General features: G+C 29.5%; 1 protein-coding gene across 1 annotated transcript; it reads right to left on the bottom strand.

The window, feature by feature from the left end:
• Positions 1–565: 565 nt before the first annotated feature.
• On the bottom strand, positions 566–17798 carry LOC107453794 (pupal cuticle protein Edg-84A). The gene is made up of 6 exons (XM_043042723.2): positions 17668–17798; positions 13669–13767; positions 9631–9924; positions 3369–3422; positions 2304–2390; positions 566–1148 (listed from the first exon to the last, which is right to left on the bottom strand). Exons 1-6 carry the CDS (start codon positions 17671–17673, stop codon positions 681–683), a joined length of 1008 nt encoding a protein of 335 aa, XP_042898657.1. The 5' UTR covers positions 17674–17798; the 3' UTR covers positions 566–680.
• Between the last annotated feature and the right edge of the window lie 7094 nt (positions 17799–24892).

Below are 24892 nucleotides of genomic sequence, written 5' to 3'. Positions count from 1 at the left end.
TTTCAAAAACCTAACACATTACAATGTTTCTTTATCTAAAGTAGAATAATTATTTCTTAATTTGATATAATCGAAAAAGAAAAAAAAATAGCAGTTTTGGAAGAAATAAATTTCAAAAACTTGTTATGGAAAAAAACAGCACATATCAGCCCCATTAGCTTGAGCTTTTCATATTATCTCTGATTAACTTTTTTTATTTTCGCAGAAGCGCATTGTTCCTTATGAATTCTCTTCACGTACATTCTGAAGTTTCATTAGAAAGAAGCTAGTTCGAAGAATATCTGTTTTCAGCTAGTTCAGTTAGGCAAACTAATTTTTTTTATTTTTTTATTATTTTTTATTTTTTTTTACTAATTTAAAATTTCGTATTTAGTTTAATTAGATTTATTAAGTTTGTTGTTGTTGCTAATTCCCATCTGGTCTGACGGGGTCAGACCAGATCAATGAATCCGTTAACATTGAGAAAATCCGAAACCAGAATGGGAGAGGAATAAATATCGTTCCAGTCCAGCCCTGAACAGATCAAGATATTATATTAAGTTTAATAAAATGAAGAGACCTATAATTCTTAAAAAATAATTTGTTTATTCAAAAGCTCTATATTTGGACATCAATGTATTTGTAAATAACTTCATTGTTCTTCAATGACTTCAATAAAGATATTTATAGTTTTAAATCAACTACAACAGATGAAGACCATGATGAAGACCGTGGTGACCCACAACAGTGCTGTAACTGTAACCTCCGAGAGCATTGCCGGCAGAGACATGTACAGCGGAGTGTGGAGCTGCAGCATAAGTCAGAAGTGGTGCAGCATAATGAGGTGCATGGATAGCTGCAGGAATGGGTGCATGGATGGCTGCTGGAAGTGGAGCAGCGTAAGCAATGGGTGCAGCAGGAGCAACTACCAATGTGGCCTTGTTGATGGCAGTGTTAGCGGGATCTTTTGGTTCAACTCCTGGTTCATTGGTCTTGATGTCAGCACGGAATCCGGCGGCATCAGCAACGTAGTTAACAACTCGTTGTCGACCATCAGCATCAGCCAATCCGTATGAGCCAGCTACAACACCATGGCTGCCGGTTTCTTTTCGGAAAGTAGCACCTGATGGATGAGCCTCATTGTAACCAAAAGCATAGTTTCCATGGTTCTAAAGGAAAAATTCGCAAGAATTAATAAGTTCTAATTATAAGACGATTCCTGTTGAATAATCAATGAAAAAATACTATTTTTTTGTAGGACGACTCTTATCAAGAAAACTATATATTTATTAATGTAATATATAAATATTTATGAATATAAATATTATTAAGCAATTTTTTCTCATAAAAATATTGTTTCATTAGTTTATATATATCATGTTTGTTATTTGTTTCATGCTTGTTTACAAGAAATATACTAATATTTCATTTCAAATTTAAAAGTACGTTTAGTAAAGCATATACAACTATAAACGCAGTTTATTGATAGTAATAAAAGAATGAGAAATATGCATTTATTTATTTTGGTAAAATTATTTTAGTTTTAACTCACGCATTAAGAAGGATATTTAATTTTTGTTCACGCATGTTCATGCTTGTTCAAGTTTTCAAAATTATATCATTTTTTTAAAAATTTTCTTTTTCTCTTACCTCTTGAACATTAAGGTTTTAAAAATAGATATGGTGGTATAGTTTTAAAAAAATATCTTTTAATAGGTTAATGAAGGCAAACTAAGACAAATACAGTTAAAAATACAACTAACCTAGAAGAAAATGGGAAAAATGTTAAAATAGAAACTACATGCCTTGAACACGCATATTACCATTTCTATACAAAATTAGTTTTTTTTAATTTTTTTTAAACCAATGCTTATTAAGTAACTAAACCACTCTAAATGGAGGCTTAAATATTTAAAGCAATAATAAAAGGATTAAATTAGACAATTAATCATTTAACTGTGTTAAAATAAAATTGGCATGTTACCTCATTAAATAGGTCTTTTTGATACAGGGTATTCGGGTCAAATAAAATATAAAAATGAATCGTTGAATTATGATTATGCCAAGTGTCTTATTCGTAAAAGATTATATTACGTAATGTATTTGAAGTAGCCTGAATTACAAAAGTAATAAACGAAATATTGACTAGCTGAATTCAAAATTTCAACCACAAAATTATATGTATTTATTAGCTTAAAATATTTGAATATGAAACGAAATTTGGAAATTAATGTTACAATACTTAATAGGCTAAAGTGTTTATGTGAAAAAGATTATTCGTAAGCTATTTATAAGAACAAATTAGAAACAAATGTTCTACTTACATCTTGACTTCTGTATTGGGTGCTGGCACCAGTACCAATAAGAACAGCTGCTTGAGAAGCGGCAAAAAGAGCGAACAAAATAAGGACCTGTAACATAATTTTAAGTAAACATTGATAGAATTGAAATACTCAAAAGAAATAATTTAAATTTATGGAAATTTAGAACCTTAAACATCACATTATATGAAAAGTAATAAAAGTTAGTTGGCCAAAAAGTAATCCCCTTTCAATTACATTGTTCTTAAACTCAATTTTTTTATTTTAGAGGTTTTATACAACCGAAATTTAAAAGAAAATTGTAAAAAAACATGAATTTTTGTGAATTAAATTTTACATGAATTAAAATTTTACTTAGATACTTCTTTAAATACTGTTCTAAGTACAATTGCCTTTGTATCCAACATTTCAAGCATTTACTAACCTTAGCAATCCAAGTGCAATATTTATGTCATTAATCTGTCATGCGTTTTAAAAAATAACTTCCTGCAATTATTGCTATATATACATACAGCTAAGAAGTAATAGATAAATCAACTAAATGCTTTTCTAACAGTTTTATTTCACAAATGAAAGTTAATAAAACTCATATAAGTGCATCATGAAATAATAGTAAACGAAGTTATTGGAATACATTAGTTCGTAGATAAAAAAAATATGCAGCATCAATTATAGATATAGATAGCATTAAGTATAAATCAAAATAATAACTTTAATTTTTTTGATAAACTTAATAGACTAAAATTAAATATTTGTAGAATTCATATAGTGCATTAATTGTAGACATGGATAGATATAATTTATTTCAGCTTTATATTAGTTATAAATATAAAAACAATGTCCGCAACGTAAAATTCTTAAATTTCAGATTTTAATTGACTTTTGAAAACATACTTAAAATAACTAGTGTACTGAAACAGTTAAAGAAAAATATCAAATGATCAGAGAACCTCTTATTAGTATAAAACTAAATACATTATTATTGTTATATACTAACGATACAACTATATATAAATTATTGAAAATCTAGTTAAAGTTAAGTTGCAAAATCCAAAGATAATATCGTACCTTCATGTTGTTGATTGCTGGACTTGCTTGTAAATCCGAGTGTTCCGATTCAGACTATTCACCTCTTTATATACCGTATTACAGAGCAATTAGTGAATAGTAAAAAAAAAATGTTCAAGGTGTCAAAATGTTTCTTTTGTACGTAGATGTAATCGATAACGTAATTCGAAAAATGTAAAACATTGTCGTTTTTATGATTTATTCAAAATAGGCATCGGTCGGTTGATGCCTTGTTAAAGGCGTGTCTGATTTTAACCTTGATCCCATTTTTTTCCCTTCCGGGTGGGGAATCTTTAATTGATTATTAAAGTTGCTTTTCATTTTTACCAGTTTCTTTAAATCCCTTTAAAGGATAAATCGAAAGTGTTTGTGTATGTTTAAATTAAATTTGACATATGTCAATAAATATAAGTGTTTAATCTATTGTTACAAAATTTTTATAGGTTCGAAGCAGAATTTATGTAAATCAAGTTAACACGCTTATCTTATGTGAAACGTAATATGTAAATTTGCACATTTGCACTTTCATTAGTTTATTGATATACTAATTCCTGAACACAGCTATAATAGTGTGCAAATAACAGACAGACTGCGTAAACTTGACATCTATTTTATGAATGTGGGGCATTAATTTTTCATATACTTCGGTTTTTAAATTTAAGTTTATGTATACAGTTAGAGTCTAAGTTATGTACGAAAAATAATCCTACTTTTATTTAGAAAATATTCAATTCTAATGTAATTTCTTAATATTTACGTTCTTATCAGTCATAACATGGTATCAATATTTCTTAATACGTTATGTATTTTAAACGTTTAAGTTTAAATAATCGCAAATTATCTAACTTTTTCAATATAATCTATCTTAATGGTTCATAGATGATAATAATGAAAGTGTAATGTATTCATAAATGTTTTTGATTTAGAATTTTACAACCGGTGTTGAACAGATGATCCAATTCTGCGTTTACTCTCAATGTTCAACTCCGTTGCTTTGTATTTTTGAACCTAACCCAGAAGACAGGGGAATACCTGGTTCAAGTCTTAGGAAAAACTAGCCTTCATGGAGAACGTTTTGGTGGAACTTACCCGCATTTATGTTACATGGAAAGGAAAACCGCCTATGGTTAGCCGGTAAAAGCAAAGGTACTCAGGATCCGTCTACCACTGGGGAAATTTTTCGTCTGTAGTGGTTGGTGCGAGCCGGGTTAGAATTCATATCGAACAGTAATCGCTGATCATAAATGTTTGCTTCAAATTGAAATTGAGGACCACTTCCTGCTGGATATCACTCTGAAAACTTCAGTTGGCTTCCTGAACAATACTCGCTTCACTCTTTAATCATATACTAAAATAAAATAAATTAGTTCTCTTGTTGTAGCTATATACTCTTACATAGACCGAAACTGTTTGACATTTCAATATTACTCGGACACTAAACGTGTACGTCCTAACGTATTTAAAGCGGAACAGTCACAATAGTTTATATATCTATATTTTCTCCTTATATAAAAAATCATACTAAACATATAGCGTTAAAAGTGTGTAATGCTCTTCATATTTTTTAATAAATATAACTGAATATCTATTAAAAAAGTTTATTTCGATTGAAATAACATACTGCTTATGTTTCCTACGTACAACCAACACATTGTAAATATTAAAGATTGAAATTTTGAAAAATAAGTCAGACATGAAAAAACACTTTTATATTTGTTTATGAATAATTGAATGATAAATGACAATTAGAAACTGGTGCTCCTGACTGGTCCCTGTCATTAAAGCTCAAATACTTTTTTTATTCCTTTAAATTGCGTACTTTACCTGTATTTACGAATTATTATGTTTTAGGTATTGTTTATTGTTAACGAATATTTGAATATAAAACTAGAAAAGCATTCGTACTTTTGCAAAACTTTTAGACGTGAAATAAAACAAATTTAAACATCATTTGTCTTATCAAATCAATATCAAATGTCATTAAAGAGTTAAATTTTTTATTATTTAAAAAACTAGAATAAAAATCTTTAGGTATATCTTTAAAAGAAAGAAAAATTAATAGCAATGTTGTGGCACTTAAAGTTTATTTGTTCTTAACGATAGCTTACAAATAAATTATGAGTTTCCTCCAGATTAAACGTGCTATTCTTGATTTATTCCTATCTTTATGTTTATCTGGAAGAGTTTATGTAAACAAGCTTTTAAACAATGATATATAAGTTTATGCATTCAAATGTATCTTATGCAAAATATATTAATTAATGAGATGTATCTTATTGAGTAATATGAAAATTATTTTAATAAATGTTCTTATATTTTTTCAAAAATTATTTTAATGAATGCTTTTATATTGTTCCGAAAATTATTTTAATAAATGCTTTTATATTTTTTCAAAAATTATTTTAATAAATGCTTTTATATTTCTTCTATCTAATTTTTTTTAAAGAATTACGATTTAACAAAAACTTGTAGACAATTTCAATTGTAGTTCATAAAAACTATTCAATATTTTCTTGTCCTTTATAGTGCGTAATTTTTAATTAATTAATCAATTTCTGCTCCAGAATATTAGAGTAATAATTTTCTACAGGAATCTCTATTTTGGGATATTTTTTTCAACAAATCTTACTAGAAAGATTGTTATCAATAAATTTTTATAATAGAAAAAGTTAAGATTTGAAAATTATTTACTTTTTTATAATAATCAACAAAGAATTTAAAAAAAAGGCATATTTATTTTAAAAACAATAAATACTACTTTAAAGTTTTACAATCTTCAGGATCGAAATATTTCGTTAATTACTTATAATTTACTTATTATTATTATTTTATAATTATTACTGAGCAAACTTATTTTGTCCTCTTTAAATATTATAAGCGTCGGTTATATGCGAATGATTGCAGTGTTTAATGTTTAGATTTTTTCCACCTGGAATTTTAATGTATATTGTACGATTCTGATAGAATTACTTAGAACCTATTTTGAAATAAAACTTTTATGAATGTGCCAATAAAATTATAATTTCTTTGTCTCTTATTTGTGTCATGAACATATTTATATTTGTCTCGTATTCGTTTCCTTCTTAAAATGTATCATTTCTTATTTTCATCAAACAGTCCTACATGTTCATTTTGAGTTGTAACGTGATGAATAACATTGATTTATTCGAATAAAAAGCTAAAAATTTATCACTTAAAAATATTTAAGGGCTATTAAATTAGCTTACGTCGCTCAAAAGTTTGAACTATTTATTATAGTTTTCTCCTAATACAAATTCTGAATACCGTGTTATCTTATGGTTCGTTAACACTTCCGAGGGTGACGTCACAAACCTACTGAGAGGCCTTGACCCTCGGTGGCTATGATTTAATACACCCAAACTGGTGGCTCAAATATGATAACTAGTGGTACCCGTTAACAACCGATGGAAACTAGTGGTAAATATCTATCTGACACAATATAAGCTTCTGAGGAATTCCTGAAAGCTTAACTGATCTTAAATTAATGGTATTTAATATCCCTTATTCTAATATCAATGTGGTGGTAATATTTTATCATGATAGTGATTTTTTTTTAATTTCAGATATTTTATTGAGGTTTGTCTGATGCAGATGAAAAGAGATGTAAAATTGTTTTTGTATGTATTTGTATGTAGACATCAGACAACTTGATTTTATTCTCATTCGATTTAGCGTAATGATTCTATACATTGGTAACGATACCTCACTTGCCTAGGCAGCAAAGTTAGATAGGTAAGTAAAAAACTGTACTTTTTATTCATAAAACACAAATAACTTTTAATATTCGCTCAAAATAGTCACTCGAAAATCGCAGAAAATACTATATAAGGTCATTTAAGTCTATTTGCCTTTTATCCCCTTATCCTTTTAGATATGAAAAATAAAATTCCTTGATATCTTAAAATCATTTTCATATTATGACTATTGTGCAAGGGAAGTGTGTGGAATTTTTTATTGCAGCTGAATAAAGATTATAAAATGCACAAAATTAAACGAATGTCAATCAATATTCTACAACGTCTGTGATTTCCTTTTCTTAACTTTACGAACAGCGTTGAGAAACTATGAGATAGTGGCGTTAAATGAAATATATATAAATATATATATAGATTAACCAAACCAAAGATTACCCCATTACGAGCAACCGTTCCGGCAAATAAGCAACCCTATCGGCAACTCCGAACTGCGAAATTGCCTTTAGAATTGAAGATAGAGTGGAATTTAGACTTACGATAGCTCATATTTTTTTCTCGTGCGAATTCCTATCAAGGTTCTCGTTAGTGAGACCATTAAACACTTTTTATCCAGAGTCAGATTGGCTGAGAATTGACTTAAATGGCTTCTAGTTACTGGAGGAACTCAACTCATGAACAGGGGTCCGCTGTATCCAGTTGGCGTGTTTACAACAGCATTTGTTAGAAGGTGATTGGCGATAAAGATTGTTCTGGAACAAGGATTTACTGTATCCAGCTGCCGTGTTTGCAACAGCATTTGTTAGGAGATTATTGTCGATAAAGATTGTTCTGCTACAGGGATTCACTGTATCCAGCTGACATGTTTACAGCAGCATTTGTTAGATGTCCTCAGTGGTAAACAAATCATGGGTTAGAGTCCCCTTACCGTCAGTGGAGTTTTTGGAGGTTTCCGTATCTTTCCTCTCCATTTAACCCAAATGCTAATTAGTTCCTTCAAAAAGTCCTGAAGGCAAGTTTCTCCCAATACTTGATCCAGGTGTTTCCCTGTCTTCTTGAATTCAAACCTGCAAGGCTGAGTTGAACATTGGTAGCCGTAAACTCAGAATCGGGTCGACTGTTCAACAATGGTTATGATAAATATCTGATGTTATACTCGAGTTCTTTGTCCTTTGCAGTTCTTGAACGGAGACAGTTATAAAGCTTATCTGTTCAGCGAAAAGTATATATTTTATAGTGGATTCCCGGGCTTTGTTTAATCTATGGGAATGAGATTACTGATTCACTGGCCTAAAAGGGTGCCTCGACTTCACAAACATCTCCTTCCGGTACATCATTTCGAACATTAAAACGATTAATCACGAATTCAATGTTTACGGTCCCAACAAGCTAAACGACTTAAATTTTAAAGGGGCTCCGTGCTGATTGAAAATACAAATTTGAATCATTTCCTGACCACTATAAGCAGGATTCATAGTCGTTTATATCTAGAGTTCTCACCTGAGCCTTTTGTTTGCTTAAAAGAAAATTTCCTATCCTTTTATGAACACTGGACTGAAAAGAATTTCGATGTATAGTTGCCATCATTTGGTGCTGAGATTAACCAAAATTTTTTACAGTGCATTAAGTTACATTTTTAATTTACTTTTTCCCTGTGATACTTTTTTTAAAATTATTTATTACTTTTTGTTGTTGGTTTTATGACTATACATATTTTGATGTGCATTTGAATCAATTTTATGGCTTGATTACAAAAACATTTCGATTAAAAAAAAGCACATTTTAATAACACCTTTGCCTTTCTTCTTTCAAACAATTGCTATTTCGTCAATTTTTCTGCAGTTTTTTGTTATCTACTTAATAATCTTTAAGTCAGAAATGATGGCAACTATACACCAAAATTTTCTACAGTGTGCAAGCAGAAATTTTCTCACCTTCAATCAAAATTTTATTACTTTCTGACCAACTAGAATGCTCAAATTATTGCTGGATCATTAATATAATGAAAATCCAAATTTCAGTTATTTCCTAAATAGTTCCAGCAAATTCCGTCTACAATTTTATTCGATTCAAAATTTTGGCCATTTTCTGTTGTAAGCTTACTAACCAAACACGATACTAAAAAGTAGAGAATTATGAAATCAATAAATTTTTATTTTTAAAGTGGAGTAAAAAAGGAAAAAAATAATTCTATCTTCGTCACACATAAAAGAAAATACGTAGAACGCTTTTTTTAATAAATTTTTGCCATCACCGAAAATCACGTAATTAAAAGTGCCATACAATTTCAATGAACGAAATATTTACTGTACAAAAATTAATTATAATTGGAAACTGATGTTGGTATAAATCCACTCTAATTAGGCACTGCAAAAAATACTTTATTCATAAAAAATTTGGTAACTCAAATATGAGCACCATATATTTATTCTATTTATCAAAGAATCTTATCAAATAAAACAATATAAGATGTATAGTTTGTATGAACAAAGCATATATATATCTGTACAAAAATGCATACATATCCTGAAGAATTTCACATATGTTTAGAAGTAGTAGGGAAGGGCATGGTAAGCGACGGGGTGCCAAGCAACTACTTTCTTAGCTTCTGTAGTGGTCACACCAGCCGGGTCTTGGTGGTCTTTGTCAATTTTTTCTGATGTCTTGATATTGGCTTTAAATCCACCAGCGTCGGCAACATATTCGACGATTCTCACTTTGCCATCAGGGTCTTTGACTCCGTAGGCACCGACTTTACGGCCAGAGGCATCACCTGATTCGCTATGAAAAGATGGACCTCCAGGATGGGCATCATGATGACCAAATACGTAATTACCTATGCCCTAATGAAATAAAACAATGAACTTAATTTTTATTTATTTTATTTATAACAGTCGTTTAACAGCCAACCAATTTTTGGGTTTACTACTACTAATGTTCAACCCCGTAGCCTTGTAATTTTGAACCCAATCCAGAAGAAAGGGAACTCCTGGATCAAGTATTGGGAGAAATTTGCCTTCGTAGAGGTCTTTTTGATGGAACTAACCCGCATTTGCGTTACATGGAGAGGAAGAGCACGAGAACCTCCCACGGTAAGCCTGATGGCAAGGAGACTCTAACCCATGGTTCGCCAAACTTTTTTGATCATCGACCCCTAGATAATTTTTCGAAATCTCCATCGACCCCCATAAAAGTAATTTTCTGTTAATTAAGATAAAACTCTATTAGATACTGTGTTTGTAAATTTATTAAAGTAATAGTACATTGCGTAACAATAGTTTTATGAGAAATATATTAATGTTGAAATTTAAATACCTTAATATTTATTAAATAATAAGTAATTATGAATAAGTAGAAATAATAAGTAAAGTAACTACAGATTTATTGCTTCTTAACCAATGAGATGAGTGTGCCTGGAGTTTTTTTTGCAAGGTTCGCTATATTGAGTTCAAAATTGGTCAATTTTAATTTTATATCCCCTCGTAACTCCACATTTAATTTCTGTACTTAGTACAGAACAATTCAATTTCTGTACTCAGTTAAGATTGAATTTACGTCTTCAACCATATAGGAACTTGGAAAAGTTAGCATAAAAAGGCTGAACTATTTCATAAAGTTCTACATATTTCTGCATTATATTTATATTTGTTCAAAATTTACTTATTGTTAAATTTTCAAAAAGCATCTTTGCTTCAAGATCCGATAATAATTCAGCAAACTCATCTTGCAGGTTGATGACCACGTTTTTAATGATGCGTTTATTAATTTATATTCTATAAAGAAGCTGATATTAAGTCAATTATAAAAAAGAATTCACAAATTTTACATACTCAATTAGATATGTGTGATTTACGTATTAAGAACTGTTTTTTCTTTGACCCCCAATCGACCCTTCCGATTCGGATCGACCCCCATTCGACCCACTGGCTCAGATCGACCCCCACTTTTGTTAAATAGACCCCTGGGGGTCTATATAGACCACTTTGGCGACCTCTGCTCTTATCCATGATCCGTCTACCACTGAGGATATTTCATATCAGCACTGTGATTGGTGCAAGCCGGATGCGGAATTCGTATCGACCAGCCATCGCCGGGTTCGAACCCCGGTTCATCTCATTGGAAGAAGAACGCTCAATACCCTGAGCCATCACGGCTCGATGAACTTAATTTATTCAATCTATCTAAAATATCTAATGGAACGATTGACGGTTTCTTGCATTTTCATTGGGCAGAAAATTATTTAGTAAGAAGGACGCTACATAAAGGTTAAACTAACTTGCTAATAATAAAGCCATAATCATTAAAAATGCAGGGCCAAATAAAAATAACAGACTGCCCTGAATAATTTTTGATCTAATAATCGGATTTTTAAGTTCTAGGACTCAATCTTAATGGCTCAAAGTGGTGACTTCAAATACGCGAATTAATAAGCGTAGACGGTATTTTTAGTTAGGAAATCAGACATGAAAACATACTTTCTCCGAATAAACATACCTTTTCTTCGACGGATTCAGTTTTCTGACCCCCAAAATATAGGGGGTAGCCGCAATCTGAGAAATATGGCCAAAATAGTTTGGACAGGAGAGTGCTTAAGGTTTTTTCTTTACTATTATTTATTTTTTATTTTTTGCGCACTGTACATAGAACGGTATTTGTTGTAATATTATTTTCTCTTATTTCTAAAATTTAGATGTTGTTTTAAGGAAAATTTAAATTGTTCACATGACTGTATCATATTAAATTATAAATATTATCTTTATTTTTAAATATTTTGTAGAAAATTAAACTTATGAGATTAAATTGATAAAATTGGTGCATTAACATTAAATAAACGAAATTCTCAACCAAACGCTCTTTAAACAAAATTACTAATTATGCGAGGTACAACTTTTGCTTGAAGTATTATTATTATTTTTTTGTTGTATATTTCTAACTATTATTCCTATTTTGGGTTTTCGCCATAAATATTCTGGTAAAAAATGTTACACACTTTTTGAAAAGCTGGGAAATAATTAAGTGATTAAGTTCAAGTCCATATTATGAAAACTATAGTTCATATTCAAATTGAATTAATTTATTATGTCAAAGCAGAACAATTTTAAGTTCATGATTTTTGCTTGAAATTAAATGCAGTAGGTTTCTTTAGGGGTTCAAAAAGTATCAAACAGTAATAATTTCTAAATTTTACTTCAATTAAACTTTTTTTAATATTTTGATAAAATACAGATTTTTTAAGGATTTAGCGACAGCCTTAACGTAAATTTTCAGAAAATATAAACCTTTCTCTTAGTTCTTGTTATACTCAATGAAAACTGATCTAAGAGAGCAGATCCGTAACCACATAAAGAGGAACGACTTCTTGTTGGGAATAATTGCGAGATTATGCATAGTACTCTATGGTTTCATACTAACTCTAACGAAAAAGCTATTTCAGTTCCATAGCGCATTCGCAAAATTTTCAACTCCCAAATACGTAAAATATCAACATTTTCAACTACCAAATACATAAAATACCAAAATTTTTCAACTACCAAGTGCTGCTGCTAAAGATAAAACAAAATAAATAAAAAATCAACTAATCAGGGACTGAAAATGAGATTAGTTTTATTAACAATGCAATACAAACGCTATGCGATGTAATTAAATAAGATAACAATTAAATAAATTATTAAAATACCATAAATTTTAATGGTTTTTTTTTCTGAAGCAACTTTATTGTTACAAAAGAGTCAATTTCTTTCAGTGTACCCTTTTTTTTAGTGTACCTTAATATCTTTTTAAGATTGAAAAGGAACTATTTCGACGATAATGTGGTTCACTATAATGATAATATGGTGGTTTCTCATCTTATTAGAACTATATTCTGGTTAAACATGATATAATATTTTTAATAATGATTTAAGTTGTATTAACATTTCGAAAATTTTTTGATCTACATAACATATTAATTTTAAAAATTTTGGAGAATGTTGAGCTATAGAATTGATCAAATTTTCTGCATTCATAATAAGATGGAAAAACGAACCATATAATGATGCAAATTAAACCTGATTACAAAACACACTCTAAATGAACGGGGGAAAATGGTTAAATTTTATACTCAATTTAGCTTGAAACAAATTTGAACAATGACGTGTTAAATCCCCTTTTTCTGGAAGTGCACAAAAAAGTAGTAAACAATGTATTTTCTATTTTAAAGCTATAATTTTAAGAGATATATATGAAGCTATTGACTCTATTTTTTAAAACTAGGTTTAACCCAGCATGCATTAAGAAGCTATCTTATATATGAAAGTTTATTTTACACCAAACTATGACCTCAAAGTGCAAATAAAACTGTATTTCAATTGTTAAACAATGCATGCAACTAATTCTTTAAAGGAGCTGAGAAAAACAATAACTTAACTTCGGATGTACTTTCCTATTGTTAGATTGTTTTGTTTTCCTATACAACCTATTTATATTTCATAACATCTTTGCAAGAAAGAGTATAAAGGTTTAATTGAAAAATCGAAGGATTTTTGTACAATATTAATTTTTACTTTTATTTCATACATTGAATAAAAATAATTATAAATCGTGCTTACATCTTTTGCTTGATATGCTGATGCTGCCGGCCACCATGCAGGATGATAAACAACAGCTGCAGCATTTGAAGCTACTACTAAAGCTAGCAGAATCAGCACCTAAGGAGGAAAAAAACTATGCATCACAAATCATCATAAAAAATATTTCACCTGACATCAGCATTATTATGAAAGCACATATATTGACAAAATAATATATATATANATTATTTGCGCATCGGTAATATCGAAATAAAGCTGTTTAAAAACTTAGTGCGCCAACATTTGTGATACTGCGCCAAGTATTGCACTCTTTCCATCACGTGATTGTAACTCTTTGCTTGCTATCTGTGGCGTGTCTTTTCGGAAGGAATAAAGCGAACTTGGTTCCTCTACCTACTATTTCAACTCTATGATATATATATATATATATATATATAGATATAGATATCCTAACCTGGACCATCCGACCGAGAGAGATGAAATTTGGCATACTGATAGTTCAAAGCACGGAGGAGATAACAGTCTGTATTCGAACATTCTACTATTATGTGTTTAGGAGGAATGAGCAAAATATAATTCCAAAATATATCGCTTGATGCAATAAAAGATAAAAGATCCAATTTTTTCATTGGATGACAATGCGTGTTGTTGCACTTTTAATTGCAGATGATTCTGATTTCATTTTACAGATACAATTAATAAAATGACTAAGTTCATACGAGATTTTACAGAGTGTTTTTTTATAATTGTTTATCTTTGGTTCTTAATGTCAAGTGAGCACAAGTAAAATCAACTTGAATAGTTTCCGTGGTTAATAGTGGAGTCAAAGTAGTGCCAAATTCGTAGTTTAAAAACTATCTGAAAATCAAAATAATAAAAAAATTTCATTGAGAACGCGCGTTTTCAATAATCATATATATTTATTCTGCACTTCTAGGTTGGTAAAATTAAATCAACGTGGTTAGTTTTCGAAGATTTCGTTGATGACCGTTGTTATTTGAGAATTATTTGATTGTTTATTGCTTGTAAAGTTTTCTGTTTTATTCATATTTGTTTTGTTCTTTTAAATTGATTTCTCTTAATACTTTCTTTTCTTTTCTCATATTTCTTATTTGTTATTTGTTTCATTTTAATTGTTATTATATTATTATTTATTAAAGTAAATAAATACGTGAATTTTTGATTTTGTAAACCTACAACAATTATCATAGATATATATTTCATTTAACATAGGTATTACATAGGTATTTTATTTGCGTCGCACTGGAACTGCACAATGGGCTATTGGCGACGGTCTGGGAAACATTCCTGAGGATGATCCGAAGACATGCCTTCGCAATATTGATCCTCCCCTGCTTTGGTAACCCGACGACCTGTGCGGGAAGTCGAGCATCATACGATAGAACAGTTTAACGAGGACCGATACCTATCGAAATCTCAAACAAGCAAAAAAGAGATATCTCGGTTTTCTAAAACATCCGCGCAACGGGAAAAAAGTGAACACTGGTCAAGCCCGTTCAGTTGACACATCTGAACAACGGAAAGAACACTGGTAAATGTTCGAGCACACATTAGAGTTGGGCGTTGATTACAGTAATCGACTAAAACTGTTATTGATTGCGGATAATTAATAACTTACATAAGATGAAAATACAAAGAAAATAAGGGTGGAGATTAAAAAAGAGGTAAAAAAAAAGTTAAAAAGTAGAAAGAAAATAAAAATATTGAAAGTTCAAAAAAAATTTAAAATCAACCTAATTTAGAAAAAGTATAATTCATAAAATTAAATAATAATAATTCATAAAATATAATAATCGTAAAAATAAAATTCTGCTTAAGCAGGAAGAATGCCCTTCTATTGTCTGGCTAAATAATATTTTGTTAAATAATCTTTATAATTTTAAGAATGTTTAAGCAGTCAGAAATATTTTTGACAAAAATGCTTTTAATAGCACACTAGCATTAATTTACATGATTCACTGTTACACTACAAAGATGTAAAACAGCATTAGAATTGTATAAAACAAAACGGATACTCAAAAATTTATCAGATTGTCGTAATTCAGCTCTATAATTTAATGGTTAAAAGTATCCAGCTTATTTAATTTATTTTTTCTCCTCAGAGTATCATAATTTATTTAGTGCTTGTAACTGTCAAGTTTTTATAAATTATCCTGTAAGTATTTACTATTCAAGTATTACCAATTCATCAGTCATTTAAGTAATATCAGCTATTCCTTTATAATCACAATTATGGTGATAAATCTCAGTAATTGGATAGTTGTAAGTGCGCCCTACAGCATAAGAAATTCCTGATCCAATACCGGTAAAAAGTACCGGCACTCAGTGCGCCAGTACTTTTTACAAAGCCATTTTTACTTGAGCATGTTACGGAACAAAAAAATTTTTATTGCGTAATTTTTACAGTCTAATATTTCTGTCTACAATTTGATATTACAGTCTACAATTTGATCTGGGATTTTTATTTTGTTTTACAGTGTTTATTTTAATCGATAAAATTTTGTTTTCCATTTATCCGATTATTACTATCACGTATCAGTTACTTTCCTCATTTTCACTTATAAAGTAATTATTAATAATTTGTTAGCAATTATATATTATCCAATTACTAAAATTTTCCTAATGTTTCTAATTAGAATAATTTTAATTTAATTATAATATCGGTTTTAATAATAATAACTTTATGGTGATTGTTAACTATCCCAAGTATTAAAAGTTTATCAATTATCCAAATATTATCCCTTACATTATTGTAATCAATTAAGAAGGTAAAACTCAATAATCGGCTTATCGTAACTTAGCACTAGATTTTAAATAATAAAATTTCATTTTCTTTTATCCAGTTATTTTTTAAAGTTATTTTTAATTCTTTAAGTTATTTTCATTGATTTTAGTTACACAGGTATTATAAATAATTTTCAGTTATTTCACTTTTTTATTATTAAATATAAATCCAATATTTTAAATATCGAATCTATTTATTAATTATTAAATATGCAAGTACTATCAACTCCTCAGCTACCAAAGTATAACAAGCTGTGTAATTAGTTATCAATTATGAAAATAATTTAAAATCAATTATTATCAACTTTCTTTTCAAAATATCTAAAACCTGAGTGTTTGATCATTTTTTTAATTTAACGGCGTTGAATTTAGTTCAGAGATATGCCGAAATTTCGCGTTAGATGCAAATGCTTGACAGTTGAAGTAAAAAATAATAATAATTTTATTTGCATAAAGGCTGTAAATAATAATAAATCAGTGAATTTATAATAAATTAATCTATCGTAAAGTTGATCAATATCAATTATTTACTTTTTTCCCAACACTCAAAACAAATATTCAGCCAGTTATAACTAAGACAAAATGACCGCAGTGCTTGAGTTGTGTAGAAGAAAAACGCATGCTAAATTCGCAAAAATTAATATTCAGAAATCTAAATCAATTTTAAAATAAAGAAAAAAATCATGGAAGATTTTTTTAAAATGCAAAACCAGAACTCTTTAATAAAAAATTTTTTGAATTGCTTCGTTTGTTCAAAAACGATTTCTTGCAACACGTAAATTTTTAAAAATATTAATTTTTTTTTGAACATTTAATTTACAGACCAGCAAATAAATTTTAGTTTGTAGGATGTGCAATTTCGCATATTTTACTCTTAAATTATGAAATACAAAATTTTAATGAAATCTTTCAATTAGTTCTACATAAATAAATTTGTATAATACAAATTTTTTGAAATCGAATTACTGAAGAGTTATTCAACGGTTTTCACTAAATTATATTTTTCTCCTTTCAAAATTACATAAGAGCCTGTACAACCTGTTACTTAAAATCAGGTGCAAATTGATGTAATAAATAATGCACTTAAATATTAATATATTAAGTAATATAAAATTATAAACAATTTTAAAGCAATTTTAAAATTATAAACAATTTATTGAGCAAATTTAGCCGACTCAAAGATTATTGTAAAGAGTAGTCCCAATCACTTACCTTCATTTTTAAGAGTAAGGAATTGTTAGCTAATGGCTAAAGGCAAAAAGTCCTCGAAGCAAATCCTTTTTATAGGCTCCTATGAATAATGGACAGTTAATCGATGTAGAAATTTGTTGCGTCAATCTCTCTTTGCCCCTCTCTTATATTCTTTCCCATGAAAGCGTGAGGAAATTTAATATTACCTTTTTGCCGATGCACCATGCTACATATTTTGTTATTTTTTATTAGGGAACTTATTCAAGGTTTTTATGGTAATATTCTCCAACTTATTCCTAACACAAAATTAGCCTTGAATATTTTTATTTGTTTTAAAGACCATCTTCAGAATAATATCTGTAAAACTTTCTGAAACACCGTTTGGGTGGGGCAGTTTAACGGGGCAGATGCTATAAATCTCAATGAGTTTGTCACAAAATCTATATTTAAAAAATTGTGTATTCCGGTGTACAAGTCGAATTTTAAGACCTCCTCCAATTTTACGCAAATCAGAGGATCAGCTTATACAAACGTGATAAAGTTGGACATGGAAGTATTACAAACAATGAGATAGATATGAATAACTCCAAAAATACTTTCAAGAGCTATTTTTAATATTTTATTTCAATTTAATGTTTCATTTTCTCTCATTATGTTTTATTTACATATAAAAGTTATTTTGTGGTCAATACTTTAAATTACATCCAGAAAAAAAATATAAATGAGAAAAGTTAAGACAACTTATTCAAAAGTATTTCAAACAATAGAACATAATTAAAACTTTTAAGACATTATTCCTTAGAGATACAAATTTAAAGATTCCAGAAAATGGTCTGAGTTGGAGTCAATTACGTCAATCATGACGTCATACGGATCCCACTCTGCAATGGAATTGCTTCACCCTATTCTACTGAGCTCCACAAAAAATCCTCTTTTAACCCTTTTAAAGAATACGAAATTTCATACTTTTTAAAAGAGTTTTATTTAAAAAAAATCAAATTTTTCAGCTTTGGTTTTTTTAGAGGATGACGTATTAGGCCGACATGCCAGAAATTTGCTCTGGTCGCAACCAGAACTAGGGGGTTGACTTATGCAACGGATCAACTTTTTCACCGGGATATATAGAAATTATATAAACTTCGCAATTAGAGGTAGCGGGTTCGAATCCCGCCGTAACCCTGGATGTATTCTTTGTGATGTCTTTCTCTGAATTGTTCTATCTGTATTTTCTACTTGACAATGACTTATAAGCCTATATTGAGCACACAAGTCAGCAAATGTATGTAATTTCAATAAAATAAAAATAAAATAAATTTCGCAATTTCCGGAAGAAAAATTTTACTTGGAATCAAACTTCAAAACCCCAAATATTTCAAATTTTTATTAAACTTATGAAAAATGCAAAAGTACTTATTGTTCTTCATATACTTATGAAAAAAATTTATAAGCCGCAAAATTCATTATAACTCATCATAAGAAAATAGCCAATAAGGTCCTGGACACAGAATTTTAACTTTTTTTTTCTATTGCTTTAAAATTGCGTTAGTCGTTCAAAAAAATTTAAAGATTAATATTTGTTTCTGAATAAGTACGTGATATTGGCTTTAGTTTTGCATTTTTTCCCGAAGTGATACCTTTTCTTTACGAACAATATCTAGGACTTTCACAAATGCGAGCTCATAAAGATTTTTCAAAGATGGTAAATTAAGGAATAAAACACTTACAAAGATCTATCGTTTTTTTCAAATGGGAAAGCACATGACAACTCTGCACGTTTAGGGTTAAAGTCATCCAAAATCCAAGCAATTACTAAACTAAAAATAGTCCATCTGTATCTAAACGTAAACAATGAAACATCGTCTAGCTATACCGTTTCTACCAACCTTCATCAAAATTAAAAAAATAGCGCTGAACTTGCTATGCCATATTCTATATAGTACCCTACATTAACCGCCTTTCCAAAACGTAGTCTCGGCGTATGGTACTGGAAAAAAAACTGCACGCTATGTTTAATAAAAGAAAGTAAAGGAAAACAAATAAGAAAAAAAAATTTAAAAAATAAAATAAAACAAACAATCAAATGCCCAAAGCATACATTGAATATTAAAATTGAAAAAGTGAAGTCTTAATGTTTATTTTTCACTGTTTCAACCGTCTATTTTCCGTGCGCTATTCGGAAAATGCAGCAATTTAATTTCTTCGTGGATGTGTAAGCAATATAATCAACACGGATATTATTAATCTTGTTTATAGCCTTACCCATCGAATATTAATCATCAAGTAATCAATCGTGGAGCTACCGCAGTTCTACTAAGTAGTTGATGTTAATTTAATTAAAGCTGCTTTTAATTAATCTCTTTTAGTATGAATATATAATATTTTTTCATATTTTATAAGAAATTAAATCCTTGAAGCAAAAAATTAATTTTTAGTCATAAATTTTGCCTTTTAATGCATAAATAATTCTTCTTCTTTTCATTTCAGTTGCCGTTGATTTTAAATTATTTACTTTTATTACGTTTTAAAAGAGTGCTTATAGTATATTAATGCTAATTTGATGACGTAGTCAACTCATGCTACTTTGTTCATTTTATAACCATCGTTGAGCAGTCAACCCAACATTGGGTTTACGACTACTAATGTTCAATTCTGTAGCCTTGTACTTTTGAGCCCAATCCAGAAGACAAAGGAACTCCTGAATCAAGTATTGAGGGAAATTTGCTTTCATAGAGGACATTTTGATAGAACAAATCTGCATTTGATCAAGATGGAGAGAAAAAGCACGAAAACCTTCCACGGTTAGCCTGACGACAAGGGAACTCTAATCCGTGATCTGTCTACCATTGATGATACTTTACGTCAGCACTGTGGTTAGCGTGAGCCGGGTGTGGAGTTTGTATCAACCAGCCATCGTTGGGATTTGAACCCGCTACCTCATTGGGAGGCGAGCGTTCTACCCCCTAAGCCACCTCTGCTCCAACGTTGTTTATTGCATTCATCAAGCACAGCGAATAAAAATTAACTAATTATTGAAGAAAGTGCGATAACTTATTTTTTTTCATTAAATAGAGCTGTATATTAACAAATATGACTGATGTTATCATTGAAATATTTAAAGAATTGAATCTTCTATTTAAAATAATGGCTAACGTTAAACTAATCAGAAACTCGCTCATCCCGCTAGCATTATCTCATAGTTGAATATTCTAATAAACCCTATATAGAACCTTTCCTGAGCTTCGAACTATCAGCATGCCAAATTTCATTGCTCTCGGACGGGTTGCTTGCTATTAAACTATTAAACTATTTTTGAGTTTTATTCCTTAACATTCAAGATTTTTAAGATTGTGAAAGATTTTTATTCTTGTTTAGTATTGTTCATATATGTATCCTTTAGTTCAGCATGTAATGTATTCATCAAGGTGGTATGTGAAACAAAATTCACAACAGTATCTCTCTGGAAACGACAGCGTCTTTCATCCAATAAATAAACGATAATTGTTTTACGAATTTCCAATGTGTTTTGTTCCACTATTTTGTTGTGTATTTGTCGAAGCTGTAATCAGTTTTTACCGGTGGACATTTTAGATAGATTCTTTTCTCTTGTTAGGACTAATTGCTCAAAGCATTACGCAAACTTCAGTAATTTAATTTCAAAATATATTGTAAGGGGCCCGGAGAATTTAGTGGGCATTGGGCCTGAATTTGTCTTGATGGGTCCCTGATTGTTATGTCTAAATTATTATGTTTTTCCTCTCGTTTGTAATAATTTAATTTAAAAATAATTATAATTCCTCAAAAAATTATTCCAAAACCTTGTTGTTTAATTACGTTCATGCAAAAATAATCTGATTAACTAAGAATAACGTTCAATTACTTTTCCTACATCAAGTTGATTTATTTTCCCTTAATACAAAAATTCTAAATTTTAACTCGTCATTCATTGCATTTCACTAATTAAATGTTTCCATTTATGGATAATTATAACTCATCTGGAATTTTTCTTTAATGATGGAACACATGTTTAAAATGCGTTGCTAAAATCGTGACGTTCAAGAAGATAACGGCAAAGTGTGAATCCACCCTGCCCTCAGGGCATCTCCACCCGAGATCAGCCCATCTGTGTCCTTGTCGGCACTTCCCCAACAGCAAGGTCAAGTGATTTTATAAGATCAGATCACGTAAAGAGCAAAATAAAGACTTTTTTTATCAAAAAAATCCTTTGTTTCCTAATCTCTGCCTACTGTCGAATGTATAGATTCCCATTTATAAACTCTTACTTACACAAAAATGGAAATTGTCACATAATTCGTCAACTCGATATTCGAAGGTCAATTGCTTTTTTTAAAAAATATGTTCATTGTGAGATTGTTGTGTAAAATAGGTATCAAAAACGTGAAAATATAGTTATTTGTATGCCGAATAGCAAAGTAAAGTGGATATCTGTGTCACAACACTTTGAAAAAAAATGGCATTTATTTTTAAAACCGTTCCCATAGAGTTGAGATGCATGAAGCAGTTTTCAAAAAACGGAGAGCATATCATAAATTTTATCATTAATTTAAGCTATGGCAACAATTATGTTCAGTTTACTTCAATGCAAAATTTCAAAGTAAATTTATTGATTGTCAGTGACAGGAATTAACATAATTTAAAATATTTCAATAAATACCTTGAAATATTGTTTCCTACCAAAAGAGCAAATTGTGAACGTTCATTATATTAACTGAGATGATGTAACACAAAAGGAATTTTTGTTTTCAAATAGATGTTGTTAAATAAAAAGAATAAAGTTGAAATAGAGTCAATACGTAGTAATATCGTTAACAATTGGCAACAATAGATCAATTATAGTTTACTGAATAACAAATTTTTAAAAACAGTGCTTGGTGTTTTGATCATAAAGAAAAAAAATTCTGGTAAATCTACCATACTGTATGGTAAACATATTTCTGTTAAAAATTTTAAAAAAATCGGACTATAAAACCAAAATATAAGATGTTTAAATCATTCATTAACGTTTTCCTCTCATATGGTTACGGAGTACTGGAAATTTTAATTTTTAAAATTATCATTCTCTTTAATTTAGTAACAAATACAAAACTAAAAAGTAATTTTTCTCCGAATCAACGGTTTTTATGTAATGCTCTGAGTTATCCTGGTGTACTGACTTCTTGAATCTTGCACTGGTTTGTATACAAATGAAAACAATTTTAAACGATATTCAAAACTCGCCAATATCTGTGTTTGAAAATAATTCTCTTTTGGTGTGAATAGATGAGTGTTTCGTGTAAGACTATTCCATGATACTTGTTTCGATTTAAACTGCACCCTTCAAATTGCACATAAAAGCTCAATTTGGTGTGAGCTAAAATAAAATATGTTTATTCACACAATTCTTTGAGTTGGTCAACATCAGATTAGGAGAGATGTTAAACAGTTGTTACAGTGCAGTTACCACATCAAAAAGTATAGCCCTTTCATGATTAATAATATTGTTACAGAAGTCTTTAGTGTCCTTCCTATGTAATATTGTAGTCCCTATGTATCTACCACATCAAAAAGTATAACCCATTCATGATACAAAATATTGTTACAAAAGTCCTTAGTGTCCTTCCTATGTAATATTGTTGTTCCTATGCAGTTACAACATCAAAAAGTATAACCCATTCATAATACATAATATTGTTACAAAAGTCTTTAGTGTCCTTCCTATGAAATAATGAATATAAAACTAGTAATCCACGAATTCAAAATACATTAAGGCTAAATCTTTTTTTCTCTTTGCTCATTAATAATTTTTTAGTATTGTTGTTATCATTATTTCTTGAAGAAGAGAAAATTAAACATTTTATTAAAGGAGAAAATCCTTAAGAAATTGAAGTATTTAACTGTCAATGGATTACATTATCTTTTTTTTTCCAAAAACAAAAAAAAGAGTCATGAAAGGTTTTAATTAAAAGGTAACTAGAGGGAAAAAGAGTTTAGTATCAAAAGAAAAACTTTAACGAATGCGCAGTGAATTTTCATTTTTTTTTTTTAAAAAAAGACTTTTATAAATTTGATTTAAAAAAAAGTCCTTCAAGCACTCTCTAAATCCTTTGAACTCTGTCGATCAGGAGGTCATATAACAGCAGAAATATTTCCTACTAAAGTAAATCTTCATTAAAAAAAACTTTCTTATTCTTCAGAAAACGCCACACTTTATTACACTAAGAGATTTTATTGCAGGAAGAAAAGTGTTGAATTATTGAACAAAATCAGAACTAAGGAGCAAAAAATATTTTACTTTCATTTATTCAACATTGCAAAATCAGCAAGATAGTAAGAACCTAAAAAAACTGCTTTGTAACGTAGGTGTGACAGTTTAATAGCAATAAATTCTGTTATTAAAAGAGAGGTTTTGGTAAGTAATTTTCCAGCCATTTCTTCAGTGATGTAAAAGCGTCTAGCGCAACACCTCTACTTCAAGTGAATCTGTCAGTTTGGAGAACATAATTTTGGTGATCTGGAACAAATGTTTGATTTCAATAACATCTTAAGTTCCCTCCACCCGATTGAAAGATGTGCAATTACTTCTGTCAATATTTGGACAAAAGACATTCCGAAAGAAGCCAAACCCATCTCTGGATTAAGATTTCAAAACTTGGAATTTGTATAGTGGGGGAGAATCCACCTGTTTGGTACTTTACTATCGCCATAGCATGGAGAAAAAAAATGAGGTCAACACGAAAATTTAAAAAATATATGGCGCAGAGCTGATATTTTTTATTAAATAATAAGGTCACGTTTTTGTTTACAAATATAAAAAAGTTATTTATTAAAAACAGGGTGGGAAAATCACGTAAATAAAGTTGATACATACGACAGGTTTTTTTTTCTAGCTGCCAATTAATTTTGATTACCGTTACATTGATATGCATCTTTTTTTTTCTTTGAACTTTAGGATTTCTGTTAAAAAAGAGATGTAATTTAATAGTTTTTCAGGCGTTTTAAATGTCATCCTCATCCTTCATTTTCTATCAACGTATTTTTTTTCAACAAAAAATTGCTAACTCTATTGGGATTCTTAGCGCAGAAAAAAAAGAATTTTAAAACACTGATAATTTCGTCATGATGCTTCGTATAAGAAATTACGAAACCCCGTATTACTTATTACCTCTCTCTCTCTCTTTGTCTCTCTCTTTCTTTTTCTCACACACATAATTTTTTTCTTTCAATTTCACTGAAATTATATGTTGTATTG

This window comes from Parasteatoda tepidariorum, chromosome 4, assembly GCF_043381705.1.
Source record: "Parasteatoda tepidariorum isolate YZ-2023 chromosome 4, CAS_Ptep_4.0, whole genome shotgun sequence".
Classification (NCBI taxonomy): Eukaryota; Metazoa; Arthropoda; class Arachnida; order Araneae; family Theridiidae; genus Parasteatoda; species Parasteatoda tepidariorum.
Note: the sequence above shows the minus strand (reverse complement) of the source record. Positions and strands in the feature narration are given on the sequence as shown.

Bases quoted from the DNA above. Each gene is read 5' to 3' on its own strand.
- LOC107453794 (XM_043042723.2), bottom strand. The intron at 2,391-3,368 runs GTACGATATTAT...ATTATGTTACAG, and splicing joins CAGCAATCAACAACATGAAG to GTCCTTATTTTGTTCGCTCT. The intron at 1,149-2,303 runs GTAAGTAGAACA...TTTTTCCTTTAG, and splicing joins CCCAATACAGAAGTCAAGAT to AACCATGGAAACTATGCTTT.